Here is a 20089-nt window from a genome sequence, read left to right as displayed (position 1 = left end):
GACTATGATTACTAGATATCGTCCTGCATTTATATTGTGATATTGTGATATGGCGACACTAACACATCAATCAATTAATCAATCAATCAATCAATCAATCAAATGTTTATGTTTAATTTGGCTCAACCCGGCATTATTATGGACCATATCGCCTCTGTCGGACGAAAACCTCATATGCCCAAATGAAAAAACAGCAAAAGTAGCAGATCGACAAGCTCGAATTTGCAGATCTGTGTGAATTTGCAAGAATACACCAATACACCGTCACTCCCCACTCTCTCTCCCCACTCTCTTGGTTTCCTGTCTGTCTACGCTGACCTATCTAAAACGATGTCATAAAATAAACACATCTTTAAAATGTATTGTATGAGAGGGAGAGAGAGAGAGGGAGAGAGAGAGAGAGGGAGAGGGAGAGGGAGAGACAGACATTTAATAACCACACATGGCTCACAGATGTGCTCTGTTTATTGTTCCTTTCACTGTTGTTTACAGCTGGGCTTTACTTTCTCTAGCCCAACAATACACCCAATAGCATTACAGTACTGTCTGTATGTGAGGCAAATACTTTCACTGTTTTGTATGGCCAGTTAACAAGACTAAAGAATGATGTCAGCATTTCATAGATCAGCATCCTTAGGTTACATGATAATGTATTGTGTGTGTGTGTGTGTGTGTGTGTGTGTGTGTGTGTGTGTGTGTGTGTGTGTGTGTGTGTGTGTGTGTGTGTGTGTGTGTGTGTGTGTGTGTGTGTGTGTGTGTGTTCGTTCTAAACGTGCAGACCACTCCCTGTCATATTAAGACATCTGCACTGTGTTCTGACGCCTCTCGCTGGGAGCTTAATGAGTAGGAAGCAAACCACTTTACAACAACACAACAAGCTGACGTCATGGAACACACGCACACGCATGCTCGCACGCACACATGCACACACACACACGCACGCACGCACGCACGCACGCGCTCCAAACAGCTGAAGTGGCAGTTTGTGTGCCATGGCGTCCCCTTATGTTTTTATTGTTAGAATGTTTCGGTTCTGAACCAGGGTATTATTTATTAAACTCTAGCATTCTCTGACATTCCTACTGTAAGTAGAAAAAGACCAGGGTTATGGGCTTATGGCTTTTTTCCCTTCTTCCTCTTTTATTGTTTGTAGTTGACCTTCTCCCACATGTGAGGAAAAACGTTTCACATTTCATTTGTATCCTAAAATGCAACAAATCTAAGCAGGACATGATGTCAGACAGAAATCCATTTGGTTTTAGTCTGAACAGGATCAGGCAATGCGGGACGTTGACATTTCCCATTTGACACAAATTACATTCACTCACTTGACATTCGCTCACTGTGGTTAACTGTAGTATCTTCAACTCACAATGTGAGCTTGTAGATCTGCTATATGTTTGACATTTTCTGAAAATGTGTGAAAATGTTATAAGGACACCAGGTTGAATGTGGTAAACGTTCATTCCACTTTCTCTCTCTCTTTCTTTCTCTCTTTCTTTCTCTCTCTCTCTCTCTCTCTCTCTCTCTCTCTCTCTCTCTCTCCTTGTAGTCTTCCATTAATGACGGTGCAGAATTCAAAGCCGTGGCCGACGCCATGAAAGTGATTGGCTTCACAGGAGATGAGATCCAGACCGTTTACAAGATCCTTGCAACCATCCTACAACTGGTACTAACCGATAATACCATCCAAGTTCCAACAGGCCAGATCCCAGCATGGACCTGGGCTGGACTTTATTCAGATATTATCTATTGTGATATAAGACTAGGTATCATATGGGATTTTGTATATTGTGATATGACAAACTGTAAGTGATGTATTTTCCTGATTTTCATCACTAGCTCACACCACTTTTATTAGTTTCAAGTTCATAACATATATTGTGATTTACAGTATTTTGTCCATATCACCCAGCCATAGTATGTCAGTTATTATCAGTATATATTTTACACTGGATATGCATTTTCTTCAATATATTGTGGCCACTGGAAATATATTTTATATGTTTTTGCATGTTCCAAAACATGACATATTTCCCCTAACGCTCACCTTCGGACTGTATACTCAATCTGTCTGTTATGTAATACATGTAGAAGGTACACTGGTTACTAAAAAGAATTATGTCTGAGTGGATTAGTTGGCTAATAACATAGTCAAAACATTATTACATGGTTGTAACTATCGAATATCAGGGGAAATGAGGGATGCGTTTTTGTTATTTCTGGATTTGACACAAACCCACTTTGACACTGCGTTTCTCTATCGTTGAATGAAGAGAGATAGACGTTTTTCGATCTCATAGGATCTTCATTGTGAGATCGAAAGGTCGCAAATAATGTAAATCCTTTCCTGGAAAGGGTGCAGTACTTAGTTTAGACAGTTTTTGGTTTAGACTAGTCATTGGTTAGACCTGTCATTAGTCCTACAACTACAACCTATCTCAAACCCTTACCCTAAACCTCCCACGGGGCAGCACACCTAAACCTAACCTTAACCCATGTCTAACTAGTCTAAACTAAGTATGCACCCCCTGGAAAATGTTGTGCAGGCTCTATCTCTCTTCATATTAGTTTCATTGGCCTAGCACCCACCGTCGATGTGCGTGTAAATAAGAATGTTTCTTTATCGTTTAATCCCAAACTCTCTCTCTCAGGGGAACCTGACGTTCGGAGTGGACGGAGATGTGATACTGATCGAGAATTCCAAGGTGGTGTCTGTGATCGGGGAGCTGCTGTCCACCAAGGAGGAGAACGTGGAGAAGGCTCTGCTCTACCGCACTGTGGCGACAGGCAGAGACGTCATTGACAAACAGCACACGCTCCAGGAGGCCAGCTACGGACGAGACGCATTAGCCAAGGTTACCGTCACTCAGTTAGCTGATTCACTTCTAATGGCCTTTCATTCACTTCATTCAACCAGAGAAACCTTTTCATCCTTGTCCGGACTGTAAGGCTGAGTTGCGAGTCTGCTTTGTGCTCGGTAATATTTTTACACTATTCACACAGTTTCATTCAAGCATGAGTCACGCAGGCAGAGGCTGAATGCAATTACCGTAACATTTGTCTAAATTCTAACTGACTCGAGTGGCTTCTGCGTGGGGGCTAAACTTCTGCATATTATGAATATATTAAGTTTAGTACTTATGTTTCTGATCATAATATCAAAACCATTAACTAACTTTATTTAGTGAAATCAGTATACCCCTAATGGTTTAGATACCAATTACATATCATATCTTTAGATGTCCATTATCTTATTTTTACGTAATTTAATTATAAATACTATGTTTAGATATCCATCCACTATCTTTAGATATCCTTTATATATCATATATATATATATATATATATAGATATCCACTATAGATCTTATTTTTTGAGTCTTAATTTGGTATCAACAGAGCAACAAAGGGTCTATATCCTCTTTAATTTGGTATCAACAGATACAACAAAGCAACAAAGGGTCTATATCCTCTTTAGAATGCACTACTAGACCACACTGAACAAGGACTTCTCCTCCCCAGGCCATGTATGAGCGTTTGTTCTGCTGGATCGTGGGCCGTATCAACGACATCATCGAAGTAAAAAACTACGACGCCAGAGTCCATGGGAAGAACACGGTCATCGGGGTGCTGGACATCTATGGCTTTGAGATCTTCCAAAACAACAGGTCAGCGATAGGTTGATTATAGCAGACATCGTAAGATTTCGTAACAGAAATGCTTGTTGTGTTACGTGTTATATCACTATTTGGGACCCAAACACTTTATTTTTTATTTCCTACATTTTGTTTTTAATTATCATAAAAAAATAAAAATAATAGCAAAAATAGCAAAAAATAATAATAATACATGAATTAAAAACTAAATGCAATTATTTTTTCAGAAATTAGAAAACAAATGTTGAAGAAGTAGTGAAAACAGACAATCTACAAGCTCACAACGTGGGGGTCTCGGGCAAACGACTAATTTCTTTTTTGGGTCTTGAGCTACAAGGTTTGGGAACCACTGTGTTCTAATGATGTGTCCTATCCATTCACATGCATGTTCCCATCCCTCTGTGCTGCAGCTTTGAGCAGTTCTGCATCAACTACTGCAACGAGAAACTGCAGCAGCTCTTCATCCAGCTGGTGCTGAAACAGGAGCAGGAGGAGTACCAGAGAGAAGGCATCCCCTGGAAACATGTACGCAGGAAACCTTTGGTTCCACCCCATTTACTACTTGACACAAAACAGTGGGGAATTATCCCACCGACGGTAGCACCTGACCCACTGGCACTAAACTCATCTAAACACATTGCTTTTAAAGCCTCACGGCTCCATTTATACACCCACGGTGTTTGAGGCTTTTTACTCTAGGATTTTTACACCTTCTCACCAAATAAAATCAGATCAATTTGAATTCACTGGCTTATAAATCCACCTCAACGGATTTCATGGATACACTTTAGTCATGCGACACTGTGCAGTGTGCAAATCTACAAGCTCACAATGCATTGTGATGCAAGTAATGCAACTTGTTGTGACCTTGTAGGTCGTTTATATTTATATATTATCCCTTTTACAACGGAGTATAAATTAGGCATTTGAATGCAGATCTTTGCATTTTATGTTTTATTCCATCGGCTCTTAACCCATTCTGGGACGGGAACCCCTTTTGGTGTTAGCATTATGCTATGCTTTAGCTATTGAAAAATAGCAGATCTACAAGCTCATAGCGCGCCACCGAGTGGCGCGCTACGAGCTTGTAGGTCTGCTATTTTTGAAAAATCGAAGAACGACTGACATAGAAACATAGTTTTTTCAGAAAACTGTCAGGATGTAGAAGACATTTTTAGAATCTGATCTCAGGTCAAAATGGGTTAAGGTCTGTTACATTCAACTCACCCACTCGGTGTGTTGTCTTCCCCTGTGTCATCAGATTGATTACTTCAACAATCAGATCATCATAGATCTGGTGGAACAGCAGCACAAGGGGATCTTCTCTGTGTTGGACGAGGCCTGCATGAATGTGGGCAAAGTCACAGATGAAGTTTTCCTGCAGGGACTCAACAGCAAGCTGGCAAAACATGCACATTACACCAGCCGCAAGGTACGTGTGTGTGTGTGTGTGTGTGTGTGTGTGTATGTGCGTGTGTGTGTGTGCGTGCGTGCATGCGTGCGAGTGTTTGTGCGTGTTCAAATGTATGTTTTGGAATGGCAAGTAAGTAGCCCATGCATGTGGCCTGCCCTATAGGGTAAGAAAGAGCCTGTCTCCTGTTTCTGTAGTGTGAGGCTGCCATCCTGGACATCCAGTACACATCCTGGATATGACACTAGTACTTTGTATGTCGCAGGGAGTTCCTGAATGTGGAAGACATTCCACAAACAGAAGACTCAATGTGTGCGAGCAACCAACAAAACAAAAATCACACTTCATGTGAAGTGAGGGGCGCCTAGTAATGTTTGTTTAACTGCTGTAAACAAACAGACTTGGCTGCCACATGACGTCACGTTTAGTGTCCTAAAACAAACAAAAGTCCATAGGTTTGGCTGCCACTCTGTTTGTTAAAAGTGCTCTAAACGAACATGAAAAGTCCATAGACATGTCTGCAATATGACACAATTTCAAAAGCAAGTACAAACTAATTGAGTTAATGAAGGCCGTGATACAGCAGTAACCTGAGAACAGCAGGGGGCAGCTGACACCATCACAAACCATTAGGCGTCAGAGGAAGAGAACCAGCCCAATCCAGTTAGTCTTAATTATCAGCTCAATCTAGGAATGACTTACAGCCTAATTGACTTTAATGGTCTGTCTACAGCCAGACTGTGTTGTAAGCCAATTTACCTTTTTTGTGTGTGTCCACTGTCCACACAGAGAGATGGTGTTGCATTTCTCTGTGTGGACACAAGATGGCGACAGCCTTTCAGAGAAGCGATGGCGCCCGGGTCTGACTCGGCACTTTGCCCCAGGTGATGTCACTGGCAGCCAATGGGAGCTTTTGAAGCTGTCGACTTCACTGTGCTGGAATGGGTGTTGCACGGAGGGAGAGCAACCTGAGAGAAGGGTGGTAGCGGGATTGATCTAATGAGAGAGAGAGAGAGAGCGAGAGCGAGCAACAGTCTCTAGCACTAAATCTATTCACGTTTCCTGGCAACAAGATGTCTTTCTCCCTGTCTGTCTGTGTCTCTGTATATGTACAGTATGTGTGTACACACACACACATACACATACACATACACATACACATACACATACACATATACATACACATACACATACACATGCACACACATTGAATAAGACGGCAGTGTTGATGTTCAATCAGAGCTACCCAAAATAAAACATGAGTGGGAGGAAAGGGGAACAGCTATAGGGACTGGGAGTATAATAAAGAAAATAGGTCAGGATGATAGTACTGTATGTATGCTGTGGGTTGTATTGATCTGAGCAGCTTTCCTGATCACCTACACATCATCAATAAGCCTCCCTGGCCTCTCTCTCCCCCTGCCGCTCTTTGACCTGGACCTCTCTAGTTCAGAGAGCTGTGTGTACACTACACTACACAGCAAACCCTGAGAGTGGACAAAATAATGTAATGCATTATGGGCCCATTTCCTTTCCATTTGTACAGTTAAATGAACACTGAGGATTGCCACGCGTCATGTGTCATGGAGGTCTACCACATGAACGCTCGCATCCCTATTCTGGTGTGAAAATGTGGCTTTTCCCTTTTTTTTTGTTTTTCTTTAAAGATCCATTTTTGGGCTTTTATACCTTTATTGATAAGTTTATCAAACACAGGATAAGATGTCAATTCCTTTGTGCAAGCACATACCTAAGAGTGTCGTCGTGATGAATGGTAGAATGTCTTGGTGTCATCTTGTCGTCTTGGTGATGAGTGGTGGTGAATGGTGGGAGCTGGATATGCATCATCAGTAGTGTATCCTTGGTTTCGGCCTTGGGCTTTTATACCTTTATTGATAAGACAGTAGACTGACAGGAGATGGGGAGAGAGATGGGCATTGGGGAGAGACTGAGACACGCAGCAAAGGTAGGCTGGCATTGCAGCCTAGATAGAATGCCCGGACCACCACGCCGGCGGCCCAGGCCGAAAATTTCAGAAATAAAACTGTGCCTACGTGTCTACGATATCGAATGGAGCCTTGACAGTATCAAGGGGTACGTAGGGGCTTTCACTTAAGAAAGGGCCAAACGCCCGAAGGCCGCTTTTTTCCTAGTAGGGTTTAATTGGTTAACCCCTTTTGGTGTTTTAAGCATTGTGTTATACTTTAGCTATTGAAAACTATTTTGAAAAATCTTGAAAATGTGGCGCAAATATTTTAATATATTCTTTCAGATATTTTATTTTCAGATGTGGGTCGGCAGCCAATGACATATATTTTTGGGGGTCCTTGACATGAAAATGTTTGAGAACGACTGACATAGAAACATGGGTTTTTCAGAAAACTGTCAGGATTTAGAAGACATTTGTAGAATCGTCCTCAGATCTAAATGGGTTAAACCAGAAGATTTCTCTCAATAGTCCTCCCCCTACCACCTCCTTCTGGTTGAAGGCACATACCCTACTGCTCCTTCCTCAAACCTATTTTGTTAGTTTTGTTAATATATGTAATATTGACCGTGGTTCTTTTCTTACCTAAGCCTTTTTCGGTGTTGTTGCCAGGCAACAATATAGCATGTTAGGATGGTTCTCAAGACATGGGAACTACAGTTGCACGCATACACAGAGCTTTCGTGCATTTTATAGGATAAAAAACACAATTACATAAAAACATAAAAACTAAAAATACAATAATACATGATTAGAAATTTAAATTTGAGCAGCTTACATACTGTAAGACAATTTATAAAACTCAAAGCATAAAAAACCAAACGAGAAACTTGAATTAAAAATACTTGTGTGGCCCAGGCGGTGGCGTAACCGTCTGGGCACCCGACTGGTAATCCAGTCGCAGTGTGCCGCGGGTTCGACTCCCGAGCCCGACACGGCCTTTACTGCATGTCTTCCCCCATCTCTCTCCCGTTTCCTGTCAGCCTACTGTCTGTCCCTTCAAAAACCAATAAAAGGCGTAAGCCGCAAAAAGATATATCTTTAAAAAAAAAATACTTGTGTGAAGTGAGGGGCGCCCATATTTTTGGGGGCATGTTGATGTTCTCAAAAAAGGTGTGTTTTGATCATCTCTACAGGAGAGAGAGAGAGAGAGAGAGAGAGTACTGTGCATGTGTGTTTGGGCTGCTCTAATAATCACAGCTAAGCCTCTCTGGGTGTAGGGATGCTGTGCTGTCTGCCTGAGCCTCTCTGGGTGTAGGGATGCTGTGCTGTCTGCCTGAGCCTCTCTGAGTGTAGGGATGCTGTGCTGTCTGCCTGAGCCTCTCTGGGTGTAGGGATGCTGTGCTGTCTGCCTGAGCCTCTCTGGGTGTAGGGATGCTGTGCTGTCTGCCTGAGCCTCTCTGGGTGTAGGGATGCTGTGCTGTCTGCCTGAGCCTCTCTGGGTGTAGGGATGCTGTGCTGTCTGCCTGAGCCTCTCTGGGTGTAGGGATGCTGTGCTGTCTGCCTGAGCCTCTCTGGGTGTAGGGAGGCTGTGCTGTCTGCCTGAGCCTCTCTGGGTGTAGGGAGGCTGTGCTGTCTGCCTGAGCCTCTCTGGGTGTAGGGATGCTGTGCTGTCTGCCTGAGCCTCTCTGGGTGTAGGGATGCTGTGCTGTCTGCCTGAGCCTCTCTGGGTGTAGGGATGCTGTGCTGTCTGCCTGAGCCTGCCATGTGTGATCCAGCTTAGTGTATAGCAGCGGTACAGCATCTGTACCCACACTGCCTGGGGACTCTGGCCTGCTCACTGTGCCAGAGTGTCATTATTCAACAACTGCAGATACATATTGCATGCACAGTAAAAACCACTGTAAAAACCCTTTGATATGTTTTTGTTGGCACTGATGGCTTACACTGCCCCTGTTCTATAGAATTGTGGTTCTCAAAGTAGATCCCCAGGGGTCCTGGAGGGGGTCCCAGTGGGTCACAATTATTTCACCAGCTAGAAGTTGGTCCAATGAGAGAATCTATAAGAATGACTATATTAGCTTTCTCCACTTTTTATCTCTCCCTATGGAGTAGTTGTTTAATGATTTACTAAATATAATCTAATATTAAAAATAGTCTCTCCCTGGGAGAAAAAAAATATTTTGAAATCGTGGTAAGTAAGAAAGAAGGAGTGGCTTATTGTGGGTATCAGCCAAGCACGAGGGTGTCTATCTCCTTTTCGATGCGCTAGACCCCTGGGAAATGGATTGCTGAGGTGGAGCGCAACACCTACCATCAGCTCCCAGTACTTAGTACTTACCACACGACTTACACATGCTACTCATACACTGATTTTGTGGTGCCCAGGATTGAACTCGGAACCTTGCAGTCCAAAGGCAGGTGCTCAACCAACTGAGCTACCCGGCTTAATATGCAGCTTCATATGCAGCTTAATATGCATCTATTGGGGGTCTTTGACATACACATATTTGAGAACTACTGCTATAGAATGCTGGCCAAGTGGCCATGATCCCTTCGACCAATTTGAAATGTGGACAGTGCCTTATTAGATGTTCTAGTTGCAAGGGAAGACTGCCTCGCCTGTGTCAACCCTTAACATGTTGACTTTTCAGAAATGCACGTGATTTTGTTGAGCTGACAGTCTTCACAGCCTAGTGTCATCCCCAAAGACCCCACAGAGTAATATAGGAAGCTAAGAGAAGAGAGCAATGGAAAGGAGCTTATACCCTAAACAAATGTGATTATGCATGTGGCTGCCTGTTTCCACAACATCTCCTAGGCTTTCCTAATGCAAAATGTATATGGAGCTCCCCTCTCAATGGACCATGTCCTGTTAGTTGTCATATCAACATTGGTGGCTCATCTTTTACTCTCAATGGATATTTAGCATCAGTATGGAGCCTTTTATCTAAAGATAAAGGGATGCTAGGATATCAGCGGAGAATTGAAGACGGTATCACTGCAGGGCCCACAGTAGAAAGAATATTCTGTACCATATTTCACAGTAATAAGGAAAAAGGCTCAGATGGTGTTTTTAAATACAGACTATTTAGATGCTGCCTGGGGAGGAAAAGTGCAATGACAAAGGACTTAATTTGGGTAGTTGACAAGCGTGCCTTTTTAAACTCATACCAGTGGATTTTGACATAGTGTCATACGTCCAAGGCGCTCTCACCCTTGAGGGCCATTAAATCGATCACGTAAACCAAGAGTGAGGGTTTAAGGGTTTTGGGCTGACGACGGTATCTTCTCCTCTGCATGTTGGCGCGACCAAAAATAGACCCTCTCTAGGTCAAACGACCCAGAACACATGACAAGACATTGCAAATGAGAGCTGCGGAAAATAAAGTTCAGACATTTTTCACACTTACATGTGGGGGTGGGGGTGTTCAAAGTCAACTTGAAAGACACGTGGCCGCTCTCTGGCATAACAGCCCTGATGTGGAAATGTGCTCAGCAGCTACTGCAGGCTGTCTGGCAGCAAGGACGTGTGATAGCTGGAAAAAGATGAGGTGTGAGTGAGACGGGGGAAGAGGGAGATGAAGAGACGATGGGAACTTGACGTCGTGAGAGAGGAAACTGATTATGCAGAGAGGGATAAGTTATCCACTGTAGAATAATCCTGAGTGTTAATTAAAGGAGTGGAAGGGTGAGAAGGATAAGGGTTAGGATTAGTTTTTTCGAACACAGATTGAGTGAAAGCCTGGACTGTCCACGGCACGCTCTCCTTGATGTCTTGCGAATCCCTTGACTCCTTCAAAACCGCTCTCAAAGGGCACCTACGGATGGCTGCAATTCAAAACTGGCCCCCGTAAAATCTGAATCCCCCACCCACCCCTTTTTCCCCTCACTGTATATGTTTTCTTTTCCCTTTTTACCTCCTTTATGATGATGATTTCCTGTTTTTGAGTGGTGTAAACCACTCCAACAACTAGCTTTGTACCCGTGTCTGTTCGTACCAAAAAAAATTAGCATGGTTGCTATGGTCACCCAGTTCACACGGGTGTGATTTCATTACGTCAGACATTACGTCAGACCACAGCTGATCAGTCTATATAAGACCTTACACCACTCAGTTCACACGGGTGTGATTTTTTTACTATATAGTAGTGTATATTTGTATGTCTCTTGTTATGACAATAACAAGTGTAGTGCTTTATCGGGTCGTCCACTCACAGTTAACAGTTTTTATTATTGAGTTGTGCTTGTACTGTAATTCTGCAAACTGTTAATAAATACTTCAATCAATCAATCAATCCATCAATCAATATTTTTTGATCTTAGACAAAAATACATCACATTTTTACCAAATAAATCCTATATACTAAATGAACTGCATGTGGTTCCCCAGCGGCGTTTATTTTAACCCTGTCCTTTTTTCCCCTCTACAGTCTACACCAAATATCTAATAGTTCACAACGCTAACAATGTTACAAGCTCACAGCACGTTGCAACGTGTGACCTTGTAGATCTGTTATTTTCGCCAAATGTTTGCCTATTTTCTCTTAATGTTCGCCTATTAACCCATTTTGGGCGGAAACCCCTTTTGGTGTTAGCATTATGTTATGCTTTAGCTATTGAAAAATAGCAGATCTACAAGCTCGTAGCGCGCCACCGAGTGGCGCGCTACGAGCTTGTAGGTCTGCTATTTTTTCAGAAAACTGTCAGGATGTAGAAGACATTTTTAGAATCTGATCTCAGGTCAAAATGGGTTAAGACATGCCCAGAATAGCATCCCTGGGCACCATGCTGTGGCCCATTGAGTCACAGGATACAACATTTATGATTGTATGAGGATAGGGAGTTGTTACAGCGCCTAAAATAGAACACAGCTAATGACAGAGCCTCAGAATATACAGTAGTGCTGACATTTTAGAAATTGAAATTGCTAGAGACTACAAAAAAGTATTGATTGCACGGTACAAAACGACCGACTAGCCATTAAAATGCCCCATAATTATATTATGGGACATTTTAATGGCAATTTATGGACTTAATTTGCAATATTTTAATGAAATGTTGGAAAGTGATGGAAATGGCATAGTTTTTCTCAGCAATAACTGTAAAAGTTTAAATGGCATCACTAAGATTAGGCAGACAGAGAGAGAGAGAGGTATCATGCGAACAAGAAGGCACTGGAGCAGCTCGGACAATTTAGGCCCTTAGTTTAATATAACAGGGTGCAAATAAAAACGTTTCGATGTTTAAGTTACATCTTCGTCAGGTCAAGAGAGAGAGGTATTGTAGGCACTAATAATAATAGCTTGAATTTATATATCGCCTTTCATGAACCCAAGAATGCTTTACAAAATAACAACCAACAAACAAACAAACAAGCTAACAACTATATGCCATAAGCCTGAGAGAATCTTTCAAGGCAGCCTTAGAAGAGTCCAGTGTTGGAGCATGGTGAATCTCTATTGGGAAATAGTTCCACGGGGTGGGGGCTGCCAAACTGAAGGCTCTGTCCTCAAAGGTTTGCCTGTTTCCCTTGGGGACAGAGAGGAGGTCCAAGTTTGTGGACCACATGGTCCTTGTCAGAGGAGGTTTGTGGAGGATGCCTGAGCGAGAGCTACTCTGGACAGTGTGGAGACAGGTTGACATTTGTAGGTGAGAAAGGGAGAGTTTGTAATTGATGCGGAACTTGACAGGAAGCCAGTGCAGTTGTTTACGGGTGGGTTGTTTAGGAGTGAGTAGAGGGAGTTCGAAAGCAGAGCTTTCACAGATGGGTTAGCCTGTAACACGATCTGTGCTGTCTGTCTGCGTCTCCTAACACCGAGCGCTGTTAGATGCCGTGGCTACACCCTGCCTGCCAGCGCTCAGATGACTGCCTGTCACAACACTACGTGCACTCTGAGAACATGCAGCCAAAAGATGTCCACGTATGACCATGGCATGTTGGTAGTCAACATTCACACTTGTATGCTTGGACTTTTTTTTACTATATTTAGACCATTTTCTCCTCAGTGACGACATGCCCAAATATAATAATGCCTGGTTTAAAAGTGGAGTTTGCATGTTCTCCCCGTGTCCCCTAGGGTATGTACCCTCACAAAAAACATGCAGTAATCCTGGTCTCTAAACTGCCTCCCCCTGGCCAGCCGGGGCGCCTGATGGAGGGGAAAGGAACTGGTTGGAATAACGTGTTCCTTCCACGCGCTACGTCCAACCAGGGAAACTCCCCCCTGTCAGGCATAAAGGAAGCATGAGTTCAAGTCCGTTGCTCTCCCCATGTCCCCCATATATGGGGACTGGGTTGGCGGAGGGTGTGTAGAGCCCAGGATCACATTAGATAATTGACAGGGGTGAAAAATGGGTTACAAAATCGTGGGATAAAAAATATATTAAATAAAATAAAATAAAGTGGTTAAACACATTTGTGTCGAAATGCACAGGAGAACCTTCTTGTACAAAAACACTTCCTGCAAGGCCTACAGGGTGAATGTGAAAAGCATTAAGCTGGGAGTAGATGCTCTCTTCCTCAGCTTCTGAACAGCACTTTGGCATTGTGGCGTGTCGGGCCTCGTCTCACTTTAAAGTCTGGAGATGAGAAGTCCTTTTCATTGGCTATTCCAGTGTCATTGTCCCTATTATGTTTATTCATCAAGAGCTTGTGCCACAGGCTTGTGTACAGTGACCCTCTAAATGAAAGGCAAGAGCATGAATGCGATACGCCAGCTGAAGATGTTTTGATTAGATTTTGTTTTGCTCATCGCAGTCATATCGGGTCATGTTCAGAACGCTACTTTTTCGCCATTTTACTCGATGGATGGATTGGTGGGTGGATGGGTGGGTGGATGGGTGGGTGGATGGGTGGATGGATGGAGGATGGGTGGATTGATGGGTTGATGGGTTGATGGTGGTGATTGGTTATTCTCTAGTGGTGGTGCAGTCAGTGTTGGCGGATGCTTCCTCTCTCCTCAGGTTGCTTTCATCTTCCCAGATGTTTCATTAATTATGTGCTGACACAGGGCTTCCTGCTGGGAGCATGTGTCATGGTGCCTCCCTGTCCTCCTCCTGTCTCCTGTCTGTTCTGTCTTTCTGCCCACCACCAACCTCCTCCTTTGTTGCTCTCTCTCTATATACCACTTTTCTCTCTTTCTCTCTCCCACTTTTCTCCCACTCCCCTGTCTCTCTTTCTTGTACTCTCACTCTAGTCTACACTTTGATCCCACTTTCCATTCTTCTACTTCCGACACGTGCCATGTGCAGGTGCAGCATGCTGATAGGATGTGTGTGCATGCATGGGTGGACTCATGTATCTGTGCGTGTGCGTGTGTGCGTGTGTGCATGCGTGTTTTCCTTCTCATTAGCTGCCGCATGTGCAGTATGAATGCATGAAGGTGGGTTGGGAAGTGAGGATGGTGTGTGATATAGTGTGTGCAAGCCAAGGGCGGGGGGCGTTGAGCTTCATAAAAGGTGGTGAAGCTTTCACGGACCATGTGCTATAGCCAGGACACACTGTTCATTAGCCTCTAGTGAGGCAGAATGACCTCATGTACTGTAGGCGCTGGAGAGGTAGACGAATACTGCAGTCGTGTTTCATTCTTCTCCGTTTCTGTTTTTCTCTTTTAGTTTGTCAGAGTTACTGAGTTGGTACTATTTTTGAAAGTTCAGAGCAGAACGGCTATTTGTCATTGTCATTCATGGTTCTGTTTTTCATTGTTTCATTTGGCTACCTTTTTGTAACACCGCAAAAGCACGTTTAAAGGGGAGGAAGGAAGAGAGAAGAAGCAGAAAGCCACCCTAATAGAAGTGAATGAGGATTTCAGTTATCATTTTTTGTCTTCCCGTGTGATCTCGTTGATTGATCACCTGCGGAGTGAGCAGCCTATCTATAGTTACAGCTGTGCCAGGAAGGCTGCGCGTGCCATCGTCTGATTCCAGAAAACCAGTGTGCGACTGTGCGTCTGTCTGGAGAAGAGAGCAGCTCATTTCACAGTAAAATCCTCAGTGTTAATTTAACAACACTTATATTGGAAACAAATGAAACCAATTGGACCTCTCGTCCCATGCTTGGATAGGTACCCACCCCCCCAGTGAGTAATGGACAGGTTGGGGGCCAGTCAGACACCAGCTCAACGGGGAGGTGTGCCACGTGCCCACACAGGTGCCAGCTTAGCCCCGGGACTCCGGGTGGCGAGGCACAGGTGGTGGACAGGATTGGCTGCATGGGGGAGGTGGGTTGGCATGAGGACAGGACTGGACAGGGACATGTGCTGTAGCACTGTAAAATCCCCAGTGATAACTGAACCCTTGAGAGTATTATGGAAATCCAAATGGACCCTTATTTGTCAGATTTAAAGGTGGAGGCTGTGCTTTGTTTTGTTTTTTTGAGGGACGCTAGCCCCGCCTATATATAGAGGTTTAATGTTTGTTTTAAAAACACCATTGACAATGAAGGCAAAAATTACGTCATATTGTCTCTTTATTGTTAATGGCATTTAATGTTTGTGTTGGCACCGTTTGTTTTACATCACTATTACATCACCTAATCAACATGAGTTAGACTTTAATATTATATTAGCGCCCCTCACATCACACAGGTGTGATTTTTTTAAAATCTATATATGGATACATTTCCATTGATATTGGAAGGAAACCAAAGAGGATCTTTAAAGAGACTTCCAGTAGTTGTTTGTTTCTCTGCGTGTAAAGCCCAGTGGAGTGTGAGGGGGCAGCACAGCCCAGTGGAGTGTGAGGGGGCAGCGCATGCTGAGGTCACCACAGTGGAGTGTGAGGGGGCAGCGCATGCTGAGGTCACCACAGTGGAGTGTGAGGGGGCAGCACATGCTGAGGTCACCACAGGGGGTTTGTTTGTTTGTTTCTCTGCGTGTAAAGCCCAGTGGAGTGTGAGGGGGCAGCGCATGCTGTGGTCACCACAGGGGGTTTCTCTGCGTGTAAAGCCCAGTGGAGTGTGAGGGGGCAGCACAGCCCAGTGGAGTGTGAGGGGGCAGCGCATGCTGAGGTCACCACAGTGGAGTGTGAGGGGGCAGCACATGCTGAGGTCACCACAGGGGGTTTGTTTCTCTGCGTGTAAAGCCCAGTGGAGTGTGAGGGGGCAGCACATGCTGAGGTCACCACAGGGGGTTTGTTTCTCTGCGTGTAAAGCCCAGTGGAGTGTGAGGGGGCAGCACATGCTGAGGTCACCACAGGGGGTTTGCTGGAAAAGCTGTCCACACATTTGTACAAAGCACACCATTGTCACCACTATCATAAACCACCCTTATGTAACCGTAATAATATTTGTCCAAATATGCATATTCAAGCATTGCAAGTCTTTTGTTTTAGGCTAGTGATTTATTTCTTGTACGGATGCTCAATTAATCGTTCATCATATCATTATCGGACAATATTTACTTAGAAATGCTATATATCGGTACAATCGGTATTGGTAAAATAATCCTGGTATTTTTTGCCTATATTATGTTTGAATGTGTATAGCTGAAAAGGCCTCTTGTGATATTGAAGGCTGTACATTTACAAGGTTCTACCTGTAGAACAGGATGGACAAAATGTTAAGTATTAAATATAAATGTTACATGCATGTTTTTCGAAGTCTGCATCTGCACCAAGAATCAAATGCATCTTCATCTCACAATAAGAGTCAGGTTAGCTCGGTCGGTAGAGCTCTCGCCTTTGGACTACAATGTCATGGGTTCAATCTCGAGTACCACCTCTTATTGGCTTGAGTGCCACAAGTCGCGTGGTAAGTACTGGTAGGTGTGGCACTCCACCTCAGCAATCCATCTCTCAGGGGTCTAGCGCATTGTAACAGGGATAGACTCCTGTATTCTCGGCTGATACCGACACTAAGTCCCTCCGATTTACTTTACTTCACTATTGATGAATAAAGTCGCTTCCTATTTTGGGAATGGACCTTGTAGCCTTGTAAACTCTGAGCTTGTACTTGTAGATCTGCAATTAACCCTGTTTTTGCCATGGCTAGGATGTGCAATATAAGTAGTAATGTGTGCCTCATTTCTTATATAAACCACCAATCCACCAACTTTCAGCTGAAAGTACTGGTGACACTGTTTTGTCTTTGACAACAAGTCAAAGCATCATTCAGTCTTTAGAATCACAGCAGCATAATATATTATTCAACAACAACAACATGCCTCAGTACAGTTTAAATGAGGAAATGAAGTCTGCAGAATGTATTTCCCTGGGTGAACCAAATCTCCACGTAGAACATATTAATGACTTAATTAAGTCATTAATGACTTAATTAAGTCATTAATGACTTAATGACTAAAGGACAGTCTGGTCTGTTTTTCCTGGCATGGGTAGGTAAGTAGGTTGCGAAATCAGTATAATCGGTATCAGCCTAGAAACAAGACATCGATGTCCTTTGCAACGCACCACATCCCCGGGAGATGGATTGCTGAGGTGGAGCACCAAACCTGCATGCGTCATCTACCCAGTACTTCCGAGGCCGTATTACTCATACAGTATGAGTTGCACAGGATTTAACCCAGAAATGTGTTATTCAAAGGTGAATATTATCATGACTTCATTTAACACAAGCTGCTAGGAGTGTTTGCTTCGGTGCGTACTTGTTGACGTACCTAGTTGGCACAGGGTCTGCCGTTCTCCTGTTCTCTGTGTGTCCCTGTGTCGGCATCTTTCTCTATCTCTTACACGCTGTCTTTTTATCTGATGCTGCTAATAATCCTGTCCTTTTCTCACCTCTGGGGTTGTACTTACTGTATGTCTAAGCTCCCTCTCTCCTTCTGTCTCCTCTTCCCTTTTCCTTTGTCTGTGTCATTCTTTTGGCTTATATTTTACTCACAGTTTGAGATTCTTTCTGTTCTCTGTCTCCAAGTCCCCTGTGCTCCTGTACCTGGGAGAACTGTGCGTAATGTGTGGACAGTACCGATTTCATCTCTCCAGAGCCACTCCATCATCACGTCTTTTCCAGTAAAAGATCAATTAGGAGTTGTTAAAGCTGTCCTCTCTGGCCCCTTATATTTACTGTAATATCTAGCCTACTCTTCCCCTCTCTCTCTCTCTCTCTCTCTCTCTCTCTCTCTCTCTCTCTCTCTCTGCTGTTAAGGCTTTACTAGTAATACCTATAGGTTCCAACTTCCTTCCCTTTGTGTTTTACGGAAATATTGTGTCTGTGTGTGTGTGTGTGTGTGTGTGTGTGTGTGTCTGTGTGCCTGTGTGTGTGTGCCTGTGTGTGTGTGCCTGCCTTGTTGAGGCTACTCGAGTGTTATTTGCTCAAGGCTTGAGAGCAGCATTGTGGCAAACGAATAGTTCACGGACAGTTAGCTGGGGAATGAGATCACAGTGAGTCAGAACACACACACACACACTGTGACTCACATTGTGGTGATTCAATGTGAAGTAGAAAGGTGAACTCAGTACAGTGACCATCTCCACAAGGGCACATATCCTAATAATGGGGATGTATGCAGTTAAATGTCTACCTACAGCCATGAAAGAGTAGCTTGGTATGTATGTGCTGATTACATGTCTCTACCGTCTTCCTTCCGCTGTTCCGCTGCTCAATATTTCATGTCAAGGACTCCAGAAACTATATGTAATTGTCCACCGACCCCCATCTGAAAATATGTTGTTCCAGGGACCCCCCCCCCCAGAAGCAAAGATTTGAGTTAAAAACGTTCACTCTGAAAGAATATGTATTCAAAGATTTGCGCCACATTTTCACGATTTTTCAAAAATAGCAGACCTACAAGCTCGTAGCGCGGCACTCGGTGCCGCCCTATGAGCTTGTAGATCTGCTATTTTTCAACAGCTAAAGCATAACATAATGCTTAAAACACCAAAAGGGGTTCCCGCCCAGAATGGGTTAAGAGGCAGTTTTAAGATATTAACAGGATTCCAACATATTCATAGAAAAGATAATAATATGAAAAGGTTTAATCCGCTGCAACACAATTTTCTGCCATATGTAGTCGGGGTACCTGCTGTGCCTCTCATTATAGACACCGGATCTATTCTGTTCCCTTCTGTTTGCTCCGACCTTCTCCCTTCTGTTATTGTGCTGTTCTTCTCCCTATAGTCTCCATCTTCTACCACTATGTGTCTCTCCTCTGGCTCTCCCCCTTCGTTCTCCATTATGTGTCTCCTCCTCTCTCCTCTGGCTCTCCCCCTTCGTTCTCCTTCCGTCTGACACATGGTAATACTGTGCGTGTGTGTGTGTGTGTGCGTGCGTGCGTCGGAGTGGCATTGATAGTGATGGATGAGGGTAGGTCGGTTGCCAACAAATACAGCCTGCCTGCCCTTTAGATCTGTGTGTGTGTGTGTGTGTGTGTGTGTGTGTGTGTGTGTGTGTGTGTGTGTGTGTGTGTGTGTGTGTGTGTGTGTGTGTGTGTGTGTGTGTGTGTGTGTGTGTGTGTGTGTGTGTGTGTGTGTGTGTGTGTGTGTGTGTGTGTGTGTGTGTGTGTGTGTGTGTGTGTGCATGCGCGCGCACGTGCACATGAGTGATCTTACGTGTGTGTGTGTGTAATGTGTATGCAAGAGGTGGTAATTACATTACTGCCTGAGCTTGTGTGTGTGTGTGTGTGTGTGAGTTCATGTAAATGTGGCTGATCTGGGAACGAGGGGCTCCCAAATGAATTCTACCCTTGCTTGCTTTGACACAGGACAGTCTGGCCTTGTGGCACATGTAAACACATTGCCCACAGGGACAGGCACCCCTATAGCCCCAATTTGCGACATCTGTTAAAAAAAAAGGGCCAGTAGTACCATGATTTAGTTCCAGTTTGTTTGGAACAACTCCACACTACCGCATGCTAATTACTCTCGACCGATGGCTAATTAGCTCCTTTTTTCAATTAGTCATCCGATAATGGCCTGTTGTCCCATATGTCTTGCCCCATGTGCTGAGGCGAGTGCCACCTTCAGAGACTGTTATCTGAATTAGTAAAATAAATTATAAGCCGGTTTTGTGTTAAATGCTGTGATTTCTTTTTTAGCTGGACTACAACAGTAGGGACAGCTATATACTGACTGACTGACCCACCGACTAATTGTTTTAACAAACAAGTAAACGGTGCATTTATATAGTGCCTTTATGGAA

The 20089-nt window shown here is 43.8% G+C and overlaps 1 protein-coding gene across 1 annotated transcript in view; it reads left to right on the top strand.

Moving 5' to 3' along the window:
* The window catches only part of myo1d (myosin 1D), a 140290-nt gene that overhangs the window by 37823 nt on the left and 82378 nt on the right, over positions 1-20089 (top strand). Inside the window, exons 7-11 of the mRNA XM_079492911.1 lie at positions 1553-1669; positions 2655-2858; positions 3525-3670; positions 4069-4183; positions 4920-5090. Coding sequence (XP_079349037.1) covers positions 1553-1669; positions 2655-2858; positions 3525-3670; positions 4069-4183; positions 4920-5090 — 753 coding nt within the window. The remainder of the gene's footprint in view (positions 1-1552; positions 1670-2654; positions 2859-3524; positions 3671-4068; positions 4184-4919; positions 5091-20089) is intronic.

This window comes from Electrona antarctica (genome assembly GCF_951216825.1).
Source record: "Electrona antarctica genome assembly, chromosome: 22".
Classification (NCBI taxonomy): Eukaryota; Metazoa; Chordata; class Actinopteri; order Myctophiformes; family Myctophidae; genus Electrona; species Electrona antarctica.
Note: the sequence above shows the minus strand (reverse complement) of the source record. Positions and strands in the feature narration are given on the sequence as shown.